At 47.8% G+C, this 16939-nt stretch overlaps 1 protein-coding gene and 1 long non-coding RNA gene across 2 annotated transcripts; one reads left to right on the top strand and one right to left on the bottom strand.

Annotated features, from left to right (window-relative positions):
* Positions 1-5654: 5654 nt before the first annotated feature.
* Positions 5655-7447, top strand: LOC103636365 (uncharacterized). The gene is made up of 3 exons (XR_557962.2): positions 5655-5756; positions 6917-7038; positions 7203-7447. It is a non-coding gene; the product is annotated as an uncharacterized lncRNA (long non-coding RNA).
* A 4934-nt stretch (positions 7448-12381) lies between these two features.
* Positions 12382-15063, bottom strand: LOC100502193 (uncharacterized). Its single transcript, NM_001196670.1, has 8 exons — positions 14158-15063; positions 13823-14053; positions 13644-13709; positions 13451-13519; positions 13234-13311; positions 12920-13126; positions 12720-12816; positions 12382-12630 (listed from the first exon to the last, which is right to left on the bottom strand). The coding sequence occupies exons 1-8, from the start codon at positions 14812-14814 to the stop codon at positions 12593-12595; spliced, it is 1443 nt and encodes a 480-aa protein (NP_001183599.1). The 5' UTR covers positions 14815-15063; the 3' UTR covers positions 12382-12592.
* Between the last annotated feature and the right edge of the window lie 1876 nt (positions 15064-16939).

Below are 16939 nucleotides of genomic sequence, written 5' to 3'. Positions count from 1 at the left end.
AAAGGAACCATGCTTTTATGTATCATGATAGGAAACAAACTAGAAATGCTATTAGGAGTTATAATGCATATGATGATTTTGACTCTCATGCCATGTTTGCTTCTAGTTCTTCCTATATGCATGGTAGAAATATGTCTAGGAAAAATGCTATTCATTATGTGACTAGAAAGAATATTCCTCATGCTCCTAGGAAAGTAGTGAATGAACCTTCTACAATTTATTGTGCTTTAAATGCTTCCTTTGCTATTTGTAGAAAGGATAGGAAAATAGTTGCTAGGAAGTTAGGGGCAAAATGCAAGGGAGACAAAACTTGCATTTGGGTCCCTAAGGATATTTGCACTAACCTTGTAGGACCCAACATGAGTTGGGTACCTAAGACCCAAGCCTAAATTTGCCTTGCAGGTTTATGCATCCGGGGGTTCAAGCTGGATTATCGACAGCGGATGCACAAACCATATGACGGGGGAGAAGAAAATGTTCACCTCCTACGTCAAAAATAAGGATTCCCAAGATTCAATTATATTCGGTGATGGGAATCAAGGCAAGGTAAAAGGGTTAGGTAAAATTGCAATTTCTAATGAGCACTCTATCTCTAATGTGTTTTTAGTAGAGTCTCTAGGATATAATTTACTATCAGTTAGTCAATTATGCAATATGGGATATAATTGTCTATTTACAAATGTAGATGTGTCTGTCTTTAGAAGAAGTGATGGTTCACTAGCTTTTAAAGGTGTATTAGACGGCAAACTTTACTTAGTTGATTTTGCAAAAGAAGAAGCTAGTCTAGATGCATGCTTAATAGCTAAGACTAGCATGGGCTGGCTGTGGCATCGCCGCTTAGCTCATGTGGGGATGAAGAACCTTCACAAGCTTCTAAAGGGAGAACACGTGATAGGTTTGACTAACGTTCAATTCGAAAAAGATAGACCTTGTGCAGCTTGTCAAGCAGGTAAACAGGTGGGAGGAGCTCATCACAGCAAGAATGTGATGACCACTTCAAGACCGCTGGAGCTGCTGCATATGGACCTCTTCGGACCCGTCGCCTATCTGAGCATAGGAGGGAGTAAGTATGGTCTAGTTATTGTTGATGACTTTTCCCGCTTCACTTGGGTGTTCTTTTTGCAGGATAAGTCTGAAACCCAAGGGACCCTCAAGCGCTTCCTCAGGAGAGCTCAAAATGAGTTTGAGCTCAAGGTGAAGAAGATAAGGAGCGACAACGGGTCCGAGTTCAAGAACCTTCAAGTGGAGGAGTTCCTTGAGGAGGAAGGGATCAAGCACGAGTTCTCCGCTCCCTACACACCACAACAAAATGGCGTGGTAGAGAGGAAGAACAGGACGCTCATCGATATGGCGAGGACGATGCTAGGAGAGTTCAAGACCCCCGAGTGCTTTTGGACGGAAGCCGTGAACACGGCTTGCCACGCCATCAACAGGGTCTACCTTCATCGCCTCCTCAAGAAGACATCGTATGAGCTACTAACCGGTAACAAACCCAATGTATCTTACTTTCGTGTATTTGGGAGCAAGTGCTACATTCTGGTAAAGAAAGGTAGAAATTCTAAGTTTGCTCCCAAAGCAGTAGAAGGGTTTTTGTTAGGTTATGACTCAAATACAAAGGCGTATAGAGTCTTCAACAAATCATCGGGTTTGGTTGAAGTCTCTAGCGACGTTGTATTTGATGAGACTAATGACTCTCCAAGAGAGCAAGTTGTTGATTGTGATGATGTAGATGAAGAAGATGTTCCGACGACCGCTATACGAACCATGGCGATTGGAGAAGTTCGGCCACAGGAACAAGTTGAACGAGATCAACCTTCTTCCTCAACTATGGTACATTCCCCAACTCAAGACGATGAACAGGTTCATCAACAGGAGGCGTGTGATCAAGGGGGAGCACAAGATGATCATGTGATGGAGGAAGAAGCGCAACCGACTCCTCCAACCCAAGTTCGAGCGATGATTCAAAGGGATCATCCCGTCGACCAAATTCTGGGTGATATTAGCAAGGGAGTAACTACTCGGTCTAGATTAGTTAATTTTTGTGAACATTACTCCTTTGTCTCTTCTATTGAGCCTTTCAGGGTAGAAGAGGCCTTGCTAGATCCGGACTGGGTGTTGGCCATGCAAGAGGAGCTCAATAACTTCAAGCGCAATGAAGTTTGGACACTGGTGCCTCGTCCCAAGCAAAATGTTGTGGGAACCAAGTGGGTGTTCCGCAACAAACAAGACGAGAACGGGGTGGTGACAAGGAACAAGGCTCGACTTGTGGCAAAAGGTTATGCCCAAGTCGTAGGTTTGGACTTTGTGTAGACTTTTGCTCCTGTGGCTAGGCTAGAATCAATTCGTATCTTGCTAGCATATGCCGCTCACTATTCTTTCAGGTTGTACCAAATGGATGTGAAGAGCGCCTTCCTCAACGGGCCAATCAAGGAGGAGGTGTACGTAGAGCAACCCCCTGGCTTCGAGGATGAACGGTACCCCGACCATGTGTGTAAGCTCTCTAAGGCGCTCTATGGACTTAAGCAAGCCCCAAGAGCATGGTATGAATGCCTTAGAGACTTTCTAATTGTTAATGCTTTCAAGGTTGGGAAAGCCGATCCAACTCTTTTTACAAAGACATGTGATGGTGATTTGTTTGTGTGCCAAATTTATGTCGATGACATAATATTTGGTTCTACTAACCAAAAGTCTTGTGAAGAGTTTAGCAGGGTGATGACGCAGAAATTCGAGATGTCGATGATGGGCGAGTTGAACTACTTCCTTGGGTTCCAAGTGAAGCAACTCAAGGACGGCACCTTCATCTCCCAAACGAAGTACACGCAAGATCTGCTAAAGCGGTTTGGGATGAAGGACGCCAAGCCCGCAAAGACTCCGATGGGAACCGACCGACACACCGACCTCAACAAAGGAGGTAAGTCCGTTGATCAAAAAGCATACCGGTCCATGATAGGTTCTTTGCTTTATTTATGTGCTAGTAGACCGGATATTATGCTTAGCGTATGCATGTGTGCTAGATTTCAATCTGATCCTAAGGAGTGTCACTTAGTGGCGGTGAAGCGAATTCTTAGATATTTAGTTGCTACGCCGTGCTTTGGGCTCTGGTATCCAAAGGGGTCTACCTTTGACTTGGTCGGATACTCAGATTCCGACTATGCTGGATGTAAGGTCGATAGGAAGAGCACATCGGGGACGTGCCAATTCTTAGGAAGGTCCCTGGTGTCATGGAACTCTAAGAAACAAACCTCCGTTGCCCTATCCACCGCTGAGGCCGAGTATGTTGCCGCAGGACAGTGTTGCGCTCAACTACTTTGGATGAGGCAAACCCTCAGGGACTTTGGCTACAATCTGAGCAAAAGTCCCACTCCTATGTGATAATGAGAGTGCTATCCGCATGGCGGAAAATCCTGTTGAGCACAGCCGCACAAAGCACATAGACATCCGGCATCACTTTTTGAGAGACCACCAGCAAAAGGGGGATATCGAAGTGTTTCATGTTAGCACCGAGAACCAGCTAGCCGATATCTTTACCAAGCCTCTAGATGAGAAGACCTTTTGCAGGCTGCGTAGTGAGCTAAATGTCTTAGATTCGCGGAACTTGGATTGAATTGTAGCATACATGTGTTTATGCCTATGATCATGTTCATTCTGCATTTTGTTGCTTATTGTGGTGCTCAAGTTGTACAAACATTCCCTGGACCTCACAAGTCCTTGTGTAAGTGATGCACATATTTAGGGGGAGTTATGTTACAACTTGACCCTTTGAGACTAACCATATGCTTGAGTTGCTTGATTTAGTCTCGAAGGAAAATTGAAAGGGAAAAGGTGGACTTGGACCATGAAAGACTTCCACTGCACTCCGATGAGAGGGTAACTTATTCCAAGTTCATCTCATGAACTCTTATTGCCAGTTGCTCTTATTGAAGATTTTGGTAAAGCAATGGGGTTAAAGGGCCAAGATTGATCCCGTTTTGGTGCTTGATGCCAAAGGGGGAGAAAATAAAGGCCAAAGCAATAAATGGATCAGCTACCACTTGAGAGATTTGAAAATAGTACAGTAGAGCTTTTGTTTTGTCAAAACTCTCTTATTGTCTCTTTTGTGAAAAGTTGGCTTCTTGTGGGGAAAAGTAGTAATTATGGGAAAAAGGGGGAGTTTTTGAAATCTTTGATCAATCTCTTTTGAAATGACTCTCTTTATGCTTCAACATGTGTGTTTGACTTAGAGATAGAGATTTGAGTTTGATTTGCAAAAACAAACCAAGTGGTGGCAAAGGATGATCCATATATGCCAAAAATGAATCAAAATAGATTTGAGTTCTATTTGAAGTGATTTTGCACTTGTTCTAGTTGCTTTATGTTGTGTTGGCATAAATCACCAAAAAGGGGGAGATTGAAAGGGAAATGTGCCTTTGGGCCATTTCTAAATATTTTGGTGATTGAGTGCCAACACAAGTGCTTAAATGTGAATCTATGCCCAGGGATGAACAAAGTGCAAATCACAAGTAAAGGTATGTTTCTAAGCCTTAGTACATTGGTTTTGAGTACTAATATATTTGTCTAAGTGTTAGAAACAGAGAGAAGAAGAAAAGGAGAATGTTGGCTGTGTACAGCCAACAGGCTGTTTCGGTCTGGGGCACCGGACTGTCCGGTGGTGCACCGGACAGTGTCCGGTGCGCCAGGCTGTCTCGACCTGAAGACGCCGCTCTCGGGAATTTGCCGACGGCGTACGGCTAAAATTCACCGGACTGTCCGGTGTGCACCGGACTGTCCGGTGTGCACCGGACTGTCCGGTGAGCCAACGGTCGGCAGAGCCAACGGTCGGCCGCGGAATCTGCGCGCGACACGTGGTCTGGCCAACGGTCGGAAGGAGGCACCGGACTGTCCGGTGTGCACCGGACTGTCCGGTACGCCAGATCTGCAACGGTCGGCAACGGTCGGCTGCGCCTGTTAAGGAAAGAAATCGGGCACCGGACAGTGTCCGGTGTGCACCGGACTGTCCGGTGCGCCCGACGACAGAAGGCAAGGATGGCCTTCCAGATTTGCTCTCAACGGCTCCTAGCTGCCTTGGGGCTATAAAAGGGACCCCTAGGCGCATGGAGGAGAATACCAAGCAACCTTAGAGCATTCTTGATCATCCACACTCAGTCTTTGCGCATTCGTTTGTCATTCTCAGTGATTCGAGCTCGTTCTAGTGTGAACTTTGAGATAGTCTTTTGAGCTCGTTTCTTGGCCGTGTGTGTGCGCATTTCGCTGTGGTTTTGTGTGGGTTGCTTCCCTCCCTTACTCCGTGTTTCTTTGTGAAATTCAATTGTAAGGGCGAGAGACTCCAAGTTGTGGAGATTCCTCGCAAACGGGAAAAGATCAAAGTAAAGAAGAACACCGTGGTATTCAAGTTGATCATTGGATCACTTGAGAGGAGTTGAGTGCAACTCTCGTCCGTTGGGACGCCACAACGTGGAGTAGGCAAGTTTTGTACTTGGCCGAACCACGGGATAACCACCGTGTCATCTCTGTGATTGATTTCTTGTGGTTATTGTGTTTTGACTCCTCTCTAGCCACTTGGCAGTTATTGTGCTAACGATTAACCAAGAATTTTGTGGCTATAAGTTTAAGTTTTACAGGATCACCTATTCACCCCCCCCCTCTAGGTGCTCTCACACTCCTCACAGAGGTGCTTCTCGAGGCCACCATCCCAGTGTTAGCAGTGGATGGCCTTGCGTGGGTTGTGCAAGAAGCCACGAGTTCCTCATCAAGATCAGGTCAAGCCACCCTCCATCTCCACCATTACCCGTACCTGTTGGCACAACGATTCTGTGTGCTTCTCCTTGCTTGCTATTTCTTGCTCGCTGATTTGTCCATCAGATATTCAGTTGTTTCATGTGCCAAAATAGATTGAGTACTATTGTGCTCACAAAATGCTCGATAAAATGTCTAGAGAAGTAGTATTTGCCACGCTTGCCTTCTTTACAGCATATGTAACTTGCTAAAATAATATCATTTCAAAGGCCCTATAGGTTCAAAATTATTGACTCAAAATTGGTCAAGTTTAATTAAAACATAATTAAATTATCATTATATGGCAGAGCAAGGGCGTGCTTGAAAGCCCAGTGCCCGGTCAGAAAAGAATATAAGTAGCATGCTTTGATTACATATATTGTCGGAGCGTTACAGTATATGTAACAAGTAGAAAAAAAGATATACACTGGTTATGTATATAGCTGACTTTCCTAAATGATATCATGGAGAATATTTGAAAAATAAGCATTTTTCTATATTCTATATAATACAATTTTGTATGCATATGTACATGCATAGATGGTTGGGAGTTATCAGAAGTGCCGAACAAGCACTCCTTTCATTTTCATTTTTTTTCTAAAGATCCTTAGTCTCAAACCATTTTTTGCATCTTAACAGTTTTCTTATTCTGAGAATCAATTGGAGCAGTTAATAAGTGACGTGACTTTGAATACAAGAAGGATGGAAAATCAATTGGAGCAGTTAATAATTCACATTTTTTGGGCAAAGGCCTTCCTTGCGACTATAGAATTCCCTGAATCAAAATTTGGAATTAATAGACTAACCTTCCTATGCCTAAAAATATTTGGAATTGGTCATGATGAGCCTCATGTATAGATATATCAAGAACCTCATTGCCAATCAGAAGCTGCATACTTCCATCTTTCCATTTTACAGAGCGTGCATTACTTTCACACTACAATAAATAAGTACCCAATTCTTATTAACCAAAGTAAAAAAGAAATGAAATCTCAGAAAGCATCGATGAAGTCACTGATGTTTGTTGCTTTTATTAGGACTGAGAACTATACTCTGCCATCTTCCAGATTACAAAAACTGGAAAATATATCTCCTCCCTCTTTAGTTTTATAGTGCATAATTTGGCGCTCCATTTGATTTTTAGATGCAATTATTGGTCTTGGTGAAGCAGAGGACCGGGTAGGATCGTTGGGTACACTTGCCACCTTGCCTACACACTGAGAGAGTGTCCATATTAATGAAGGCACTCCTCTTGAGGATCAGAAGGTATCTCGCACTGCCAATTATTTTCTATATAGTTTAGATGGTTGCGGCTGCTGCACGATCTTACATCACATGCATGGAAAGAGTATCTATGTCTTTGTAATATGGTTCTCCATGCTAGAACAAGTGCTTTGTTTCGTTCCTGAGACCAACTCCATCTTTGCTAGCGAGAAACTTCTCACACTTGCAAACAACAACTTTGACATGGACCAGACGATGTTCAAGATCCTTGGACTAATCCCCAATGCTCTAAGCTTTTGCTAGCAAGAAGTGGTGGTGATGCCAGCTCCTGCTTGCACCAATAGGTCTGAGCTACACGTATTTATAGTCTGGGATGTTTTACTATTGTAGCTTGTTAGCTAATTCTTTTATTTCTATATGTATATATCCACACGTATTGCTTCGTCTACATGTCTACGATAACACACTGTTGACTTTGTAAACGTATCTGTCAAAAACTCGTGCGAGGCGCGAGTAAGTTACTAGTATCTAACAATTTTCAACTCGAATGATTCATAATTATGCAAGCAACTAGTTTAAAGGAAAAAACAAACCACTTTATGCACAACCGATGAGGAAACCAAGGAGGAACAACGTAGGATTTAGACAACTAACAAACTAGTCCACTAAATAACATGAACATTAATATATATATGTTGAATGTCGAGTCACGGTATGCGCAAAGTCCGGCAAGGCTTTGTCGCCATGAAACTCTATCAATCCTTACTCCACCCCAGATACCCTTACGCCATGAAACAAGCGCGGAAGAGTTTTATAGGTGAGGCAACATATGCCGTCCCGAATCGGGCGCCAAGGGGCTTTCCCCCCTCCCGAAGCGACATGGATCATTTTGCAAAAAAAATGGGAAAAAATAATTACAACTTGGTACCCGTCTCTCCTCCGAGAGACATGTACCTATTTCTGATTTTTTGGAGTCAGATTATAAAATTTAAATTTCGATTTTTAAATATATATAAAAAAGAAAAAGTTACTTTGGTGTTTTCGGACGGAGGCCGGAGGGGATGTGGTAACTTACGAGCTGGGTTACTTGATGGGCCTGTTTTGCCGTTGTTTGTTTGGGCTGGCAGCATTTGGCCGAGGATAAATTTGGGCCGAAAATACAATGGCCCAAATAACGCGAGAAACGGAGGTGCAATACTACACGACGTGTACCCTGTAAATAAGTATTTGTAGAATATTAATGGATATATGATTCACCTTCTTCTCCCCGTTTTGACGAGGGAGAATGGGAGATCGTGCACCAGCGCATGAGATGCCTAGCTGCATCTATCGACCGTCTTTATAGTTGAAGTGCGTGCCTCGTTCCATCAACGCGCTACGGTTTGTAGCGCAAGTACACTTTGTGTTGGGTTTATTTCAGATTAATGCCAAAGCTGGTTATTGATTGCAGTGTCTCTGCATGCCTCTCTTTTTTCCCCAACAGTTAGGCCCCGTTGGAGTGCGGTTTTTTTCTTCTTCTTTGTTTACCGTACCTACGTGATTTCCCTGTTAAAATTAACTGGTTCGTATGATTGTTTTGGTATTGTTCATATTAAACTTGTACGATCAAAATGGATCGAAAATGTTGACTGCTTTATTTACTGTTGTGCACAATAAAGTCGATCTCGGCTATGCACAATAAAGTCTCGTTCTGGACTGGACCTGGCTAGATGCTCGATTACAGTTTAGGCCACGTGAACCGAACCGAAACCGAACCCGAAACGACAGCTAATAGCTGTGTGTAGCCTGCCTAGCCTTTGTAGGCTAACCCAGATGCTGAACTGAACTCTATGCAAGCACAGTACAGCTGCTACAACAACAACAACACAAGGCGCGGTCCTGTACTGTACCTGTACGTGCACGTCAGCCGGCTCACCCCGCCCGCACCAGGACCGGAAGCGAGCGAGAGTCACGTAGACCAGTGCTGGCCCTGCACGCCGGCCGACTCGTCGAGCCTCACAGCACGTGACGGGCGCAGGGACGCCTCCCATCATCCATCTGTCCCGTCCGCCAATCCGACCGATCTGATGCGTCGTTCGTGTGTGTCCGTCCCGGAGGCCGGAACCCTGTCACGTCGGTCCTCGCTCCCCGTCGCGAGCCGAACCAACGGACCCCACCCCGCGGAGTCCATCGCCATCGCCACCGCACCCGTTTCGTTTCCGGACGCGGCCGTGAAGATTTCTAGAGGCTGGGGGGGCCGGCGGGACCGCAGGCAGCAGGCCGCACAACCCAACCCAAGCGGTGCGCGAGGAGCCTACGCGCGAAGGGTGCTGGCTGACCGATGATCGCAAGCCCTACGGGGCAGGACTGAATTTAGATCCAGAAGATCTTAATCTTGTGCGGGGCCGGCTGTGTGCCGTCTGCCGTGGGGGTCCACGGGCGGGGAGAGCAGCCGGTCTGATATGATAGGCACATACCAACGCACGCAGGCCCCTGGAAACAGGAAGGAGGCTGCAAGACGTACGGCCCACTCCTGCTCCTCATCTCATCTTCCCTCACCCACTTGTCGACCTACCGCTCCCCCCTTCATGCCTCCTGCACCATAGAACCTGCACAGGGAATCCCAAATCCCCTCTCAAAAGACACACACGCTACGCTTCGCTACTAACACAAGGTCACGCTGGACCGCATTCGTTTCGTTACGTTACGTACGACGGTGTGGACTGGGTCCGATGAAGAGCAGCGAGGCGAGCTTTGATGGACGAGAGACACCGAGAGTCTATCTTCTATACCTGCCGTCTACCGATGATGGGGATACGCGACAACGCCGACGGGTCACCAGCCATTGGCATGCAATGCACGCAGAGGCGAGGGCGAGGGCGACTGTGCCTGTGCGCCCCCGCCTCGCGCGCTTGCTTCTGTCGGGGTGTGGGTGTGGGCGCGGAGTGAGGTGGCGCGGATTAGGAGGGGGATCTCCATCATGCCAACTGCGAGCCAGTGCTGCTGGCATGCCTACGCCTCGGTTGCGGTTGCGGTTGCGGTTGCAGGGCCCTCTCTCGCCTCTGATGATCGATGAGCTAAACCTGAAACATGACATGCCTCCGTCTTGTCTCGTGGGCCACTAATCATCGCTTCGGTCTTTACTCATAGTGTGCAAGGCAATGATGGAAATCTCGAGTTTGCGGCTCAAGGTTAAGAGATGGCAATGAGTACCCGAAGCTCAAAATTCTGACGATATTTATCTGATATAAAATCAGGTACGGAATGATTTTTTTACTCACGGGTATGCTAATGAACAAGAACCTCTACCCGTTGGGTGTACTGATATGGGTCGATACTATTCATACACGTCTATACATACGTATAATATACCTGCATCAGTATCACTATAACCATCTAATTAATACAGTCAATCTTAGCTAAAGTAAAACCCTTCTCTAGCTATCGTTTAGCTAGCTACCAAGTTATGTAATCATACGATTTCTCTAGAGCTACATAGGTCAGCAATGGCTTCATCACTTGATCTCGGCTTTGACGATTGCAGCATTGCATGGGCGATACAAAAAGCTGGAACGGACACGGACAGTTCAGAGCCCTTTATTTTCTTTTGCACGTAGTATGCTCGCTAGTATAGGAGTGGTAATAAGATTCAGACTCGATGGCTTCAGAAAAAGGCGCCCAGCTTTTTTTTTCGTGTCATCATCCCTACGCAGTGCAGTCCAGTCGCCTGGCGCTGGTCCAGCTGTGGATACACACACATATATATCTTCTCACATAACCAAAAAGAAAAAAAAAGGGGCCAAAAGCGAGGCGTTTGACTTGCGGTTGTGGTTGCGATCGCATCCCATTCCCGTCCCCATCCCCTCTGTAATGCAGCATTGTGACGCACTAGTCTTGGCTTCAAAGCCAACGCGAAATGACGCCTCGCTCGATCCAGCTGCAGCTGGCCTGCAGCACCTCGACATGGAAAGACGACGAGGCGGGCGGCCCACTCCTGGGCCCAATCCAATCCACGCACCAGTCGGTGTATCCCGTGGTCCTCTCAGAAATCATACTACACAAAAGATCATCTTACCGCTGGATATTTTCTCTGTGATTAATTAACAAAAGGCAACGGTTTCCTTGCTTTTGCTTGGCCATATAGATGGTCATTTGGCACTAATACGATGGACCAGTCCAGACACGACACAGAAAAGCACGACCTAAGTATAACCGGTCCGGCAAGGATAGTGCCAGTGCCGGGCACGGTACGGCTATAGTGTCATGCCTAGACCACAATCTCGACCCGTAGTGCAAGCACGAGCACGACACGGTTATATTTTTATTTTAAAAATAATAGTTTACATATATTAAATATAAAAAATCAACATTTAACACAATAAAACTACAGCCACACTAGCTAGATGGGTGTGTTTAAGTCACTTATACACTTGGTTGTGTGTTTGAGTCACCATATCTACACATTTTTTTGCTGATTTTTACAATATACTTAGATAGGCCAACGTGCCATCAGACCGACCCGGCACGGCTAGCAGACTGACGGACCATGCCTAGGCCGTTATCGCGATACGTGGGCCCATTTAGCATGGCACGGTTCACTATCCGAGCCTGACGGACCGTGCCTAAAACAGGCCGTGTCGGGTCGAGCCAGGCCGGCCCGTTTGGGCATTTACTTGGCAACGGTCGATCTCGGCCGCAGTCCTCTGGCAGGAAGCAAGCAAGTAGTGGCTTGTTGCTCAGATATATCCCGCTCCTGCACAAGCTCGTCGTCTCAGGCTTCTCGAGAAAGCGAGCGATGGAGACAGCTAGCTGGCTCCGCTGATTCCGTTCCGTTCCGGCGCGTGATCACAGCCTGGATGATTTGGACTGACCGAAGTGGATCGGTAGCTCAATTCTTAACTGCTTAACGACTAAAGAGAGGGATCTTTTCTCTCCCTCTCTCCCTATTTTTTGTTTCAAAAAATCTCGACGCAGCCATCGGCGAGCAAGCAGAAGCAGCGTAGCGTCGCGCTGAATGCTTGCCCCTGCCCTATGCTGTGTCCCTTTCTCCTGGTATACTTGCCATACAGCTAAAAGGCACCCACACGCAAATCCACTCCCAGCACAACCTGCTTCTTCTTCCTTCTGTCCATGTCCCGCATCTCGGCAGAATTCATTTCCAGAACCAACCCCACAGGGAGAAGACGAGAAATGGCGATCTTAAATATACACTATATATATATCAGCTACAAATATGACGGCAATACAAATGACATTACGTGCGGGGGGTCTCTGATCGGGAAGGAATATACTGGGGGAGAGTCTGGGACGCACCGCGCCGGCGGGATCTTGCTAAAGCTGAAACGAAACAGGCGACGGGGATGGTGCGAGCAGCTGCCGGCGCGGCGGTCTTCCGCATCTTGTTCAAAGAAAGAATCGTCACACCATTGGGCGGGGGTGGGGAAAATTAGAGGCTGAAACACTGCTAGGGGCCAACGTCGTTAGGTTGGATTGGACCCCCCAAGAGCCCGCTGCTTCCGGTGCGAGCTGTGTCCTCTCTTCTCCGTATGTACAGGGGGGACGACGGCGTCGAGCTTCGGACTGGGGTTTTCTTTCTTTCTTTTTCCCCGGCCATGCCTCAAAGCTCCATTTTCATGTGGACTGTCTGCAATGAACCTGGTGGTAATTCGGTGTCAGGTTTCGCATACTGCGAGATGTTTGTCAGCTAGATGTATCGGCGTAGCGTATAGGACGTTGGTTCATACCGTTGTAGCTGTTGGAAGAGGTGGGAGCGATCTCCTGGCTTTGGCCGATGTCCATGTGAACCACGCTTTGAAGGTCGTCTTGCCAGAAAGTCCCGACCTGTGTGATGACATGAATCGATGTCAGTGTCGTCGCTGCATGAGTATGATCAGGAGTCACAAGACACTGGCTGCGTTTTTTTTTCTTCTTCTCTCTCCTTTACCTGAGACGCCGCGTCGCTAGCACCGTTGAGGAAAGGATGCTGAGGGTTCATCGGCCGGCAGAACGCCGCGTCGAGCGGGTGCATAGAGCCCCCCTGGGTGTCCATGCAGCAGCCTAGAGGGCTCCCATGGTGAGGCTGGCTCAGGTACGGCAGCGGAGCGCCTGAGGTCTCCAGCGGGAAATGCGGCGGCCCACAGGGCTGGTGTATCTGATCACAGACAGACAGACAGGAATGGAATATGACTCGTGTGAGCTAGGAACCAAACGTAGTAATGCGAAGCGAGCGATCATGTTATGCGTGCGTGTCCCCCTCACGTCTTTAGGGAGGAGGAGGTTGGGCAGGCTGTTGAAGTCCAGCTGCGGGTTCACGGTGGCCAGTTTCATGGACAGGAACTGCAAGACGGAACGCGAGAAAGGGAGAAAGGGTTTTCAGATTAGAACACGCTGTTTGTTCCGTTCTAGAACGGCGGAGGAACCGCGGTTTCGCAGCCATTCCAGCTGTGAATTGGCAGTTGGGATATATATTCTATACCTCGACTTGCCGTTGCAGGGACTGCACGTAGTTTATGATTTCGTCCAGCATCACTGCCTTGCCCACCACCTGAAACGAGAAACATTTCCCCTGAATTCAGACCTGGGTACAACGAACTACGTACCCGAGTGACAGCAGGTGCAGGTGCCTGATGTCGATCGAGTGAGTGATTGAGTGTCTTCTCGGTTAGTACCTTGTTGCAACCCGGCACGAGATCCTGCAGCAGCTTCATCCGCTGGCTGATCTTCTCCCTTCTCACCTGAATTGATGACCACAAGAAGCGAGAGAAAAGAAAAACTCAGCACACGAATCTCTGCAGCCAGCGAGGAAATAAAGGACGACGATGGCAAGGAAGAACAGTGCAAAACGTACCCTCTCCGCGAGGCTGTGGCTGTCCGTCGCCTCGCCGCGCCGCGCCCGGACATGGATGTAGTCCTTGGGCGCCTCGGCGGGGGGCTTCGTCGCGCTCTCCTTCCCCTGCTGCTTCCTGCCACCACCATTCTCGCTACTGCTCTGCGCGGCCTTGCCCTTGGTGGTGGGGTTGTTGTCCTCCGCGCCACTGCTCTCGTCCGCCGATCGGCACCGCTTCCCACTCGACTCCTCCTGTAAAAAGGTAAAAACGCGCCCGGAATGAAGCCTTTTGCCCCGAACCTGAACCGCGTGGGGAATCGGGGGAACCAAAGCAACGCAATTGTGTGCGCGCGTACCTTGGCGGCGCCGGCGGCGGCGGACCCGGGGCCGTCCTTGCCTTTGCCCTTCCCGCTAGCCTTCCGTTTCTTCGCATTGCCGTCGGAAGGCCCCTTGTTGAGCGCCATCTCCGCGCTGCCGGACGCCGGATCGGACACCGACGACTCGTCCCGGCCGTTCCCGAGCTCCAGCTCCTTCAATGCGCCGATGGGGCCGGCGTCCGGGATGCCAAACTGTCCCGGGACGCCGACGCCTCCATAGCCACTTCCACCGGGGCGGCCGTCGAAGCCGGACAGCCGCGCCGCGCGCTCGGCGAAGCCTGGGTCGGCGAGGAACTGGTCTAGATGGCCCATCGGCATCAGGTTCTCCAGGATTGGCAGGCCGCCGACCTGCGGCGGCGGGAAGTGGTGGAACTGGGGGCGAGTTTGGTGGAACAGGTTGAGCTTGGGGGGCGAGCTGAGCGGAGTGCCTCCGTACTGCTGCTGCGGAGAGATCCCGTGGAGAGCGCGGCCGTCAGTAACCGCGGCGGCGGCCGTCGAGTTGGACGCCGGGGAGGAGACCATCGAGCTGAGCGCCGGGTCGAGCTGGTCGGCGGCCATAGACTGGTCCCAGTTCAGGTTGAGGAAGCACGACGGCGCCGACCCCGGCGGCAGCTGGTCGGGCGGCCCGCAGTTCATCTCCGGCGCGCTCCCGGAGTTACGCGAAGATCTGCAGAGAGCGTCCGCAATCGCCGAGGGGACCGGGACCGCGCAAGAACCCCGAATTCCGCCCGCCCACGAGCACGCGCAGCACCCGCGGGCCGTGACCGTGACCCCCAATTGAGCAAAGAAACGCGAGGGGCGAGCAGCGCAGCTCCCACCAAATCCCACTACGGGTGCGGAGATAAGGTAAAGGCAGGAGCTTTTCGTGTGCGTGACAAAGCAAGCAAAAGTGGGGGGAACAGTAAAGGGGTGGAAAAGAAGCACCTAAACCAAAGCAAAAGCTTGCAGCAGGCTGCAGGCTCAGGCAAAAGCAAGAAGCAGGGAGGAGGGCTAGCGCAGCGACGGTAGACAAGTAGACATTGCGAGTGCCGGCTCTGGGTGGCACTGGCAGTATGTATAGAGAGCGACGATGGCATGTGTCAAATAAGAGGTTAGAAGGATATCCAACTATTTGACAGTGACAGAGGTTGTTTTCATCAGCTTTATCACGGTAACTATAAATTTATCATAAAAACAGTAACTAGTCCTAAATTTTACATTTTTCGTGTGCATGTGCCACACAAATTAGCATATCAGCTAAGAACATCTCTAGCAGCTCATAATGTTTGTTCTCCTAAGACCAACTCTAACAACGCGGCTAAAAAAACCGCCCAAACAGTGATATTAGTAGGAAATGACGGACTTCTCGGCTCTAACAACTCCCTCATCTTTTTTCAATATTTTCACTATCCCCGCTAAGGGTATGTATAGTGGGGAGATATTCGCGACTAAGAGAATATATTATACAACGGAATGTCTACAAATGTAATATATTAATAAATACAGAATTAAATACGTTTGTATAGTACCGGATCGATAGAAGAGACGATAAATTCGTACAGTGGAAGTTGGACGTCTGTTGCTACTTGCGTTACGAGCCAGAAACGTTTCTTCGCGAAAAGACGACTCTACTGTTTTTTTTTACAAATACTCACTTTAAATGTACCTGCCCTAAGTTTGCATCTCCCGCATATTTTGGTGAGCCAGAAAGCTCCCCAATTCAGTGGCGGATCTAGCCCAAATATTAAGTGGGGGCCTAAATATTAGTAGGGGCCTAAATGAAGTGCTGTTAAATTTATAAACCTTTGTAACTATAGTAAATAAGGTAAAAAATCCACTACACCAAGAAAATTGAGTGGGCCTCAGCTCAACGTCGGTCCGCCACTGCCCAATCCTCTCCGCGCGTGCCCAGGCACTTGTTTCCTGCGTCACTCGCGCGTTGGGCTAGCGTGTCAGTGGTGATCGTGAGAAATATAGCAGATAGAATCATCAAGTTAAAAACAGACCAATCAGAAATGAGCGTTGGAGGGGAGAGGCAAGGCAAACTACAAGATACTCAGATGATGTTGTACACACCGGCAACGGAAGGAAATACGCTGCAACGCTTTGAATATGAAAAACGGCGGCGAGGAAAACATGTAAGATTTGGCGTGTTCCACCACGTAGGTTGTTTTAATTCTTTAGGGATCAATTTAAATATGAAAAACGCTTTGAATATGAAAAACGGCGACGACGAAAACGTAGACATTTGTGTTAAGGATCGGGAAATGCAGATAAATGTTCTGGAACTTGTACAGATAGCTCTGAATGGAAAGTAGTAGTCTGAAGAATATGGAAAGACTGCAAAATACGTGCTAGTGTATACGTGTCTAATCAATAGTAATGGTAGGTCGTAAAAAAATATCACAAAACAGATGGGTTTTAATTAGGCCTGCTAATGGCAAAAAATCCAATCCACTCCCACCCATACCCAAATCTAATTACTTTGATATCCATCCCACACCCAACCAAAAATACTAGAGGGAAGTTAAACCCAACCCATCCAATAACATTATTGATCCCAAACCAACCCATAATTGGGTGGAAACCCATGGAAAACCCGTGGATTTAGCTTATTGTCTCACATCAAGCCAACTGCATACACATTTTAAAAATCACATTTTAAAGCAGTAAATTAATTCAAATGAAAAAGTTTTCAACTACAAATTTGTATAACTCATCATGATGTACATTTTATATTTTGAACATTTCTTCATATGATAAATTAAAAATAAATTTGTTT

Source organism: Zea mays, chromosome 8 (assembly GCF_902167145.1).
Source record: "Zea mays cultivar B73 chromosome 8, Zm-B73-REFERENCE-NAM-5.0, whole genome shotgun sequence".
Taxonomy (NCBI): domain Eukaryota; kingdom Viridiplantae; phylum Streptophyta; class Magnoliopsida; order Poales; family Poaceae; genus Zea; species Zea mays.
The sequence above is the reverse complement of the archived record's forward strand: the minus strand, read 5'-3'. Positions and strand labels throughout refer to the sequence as shown.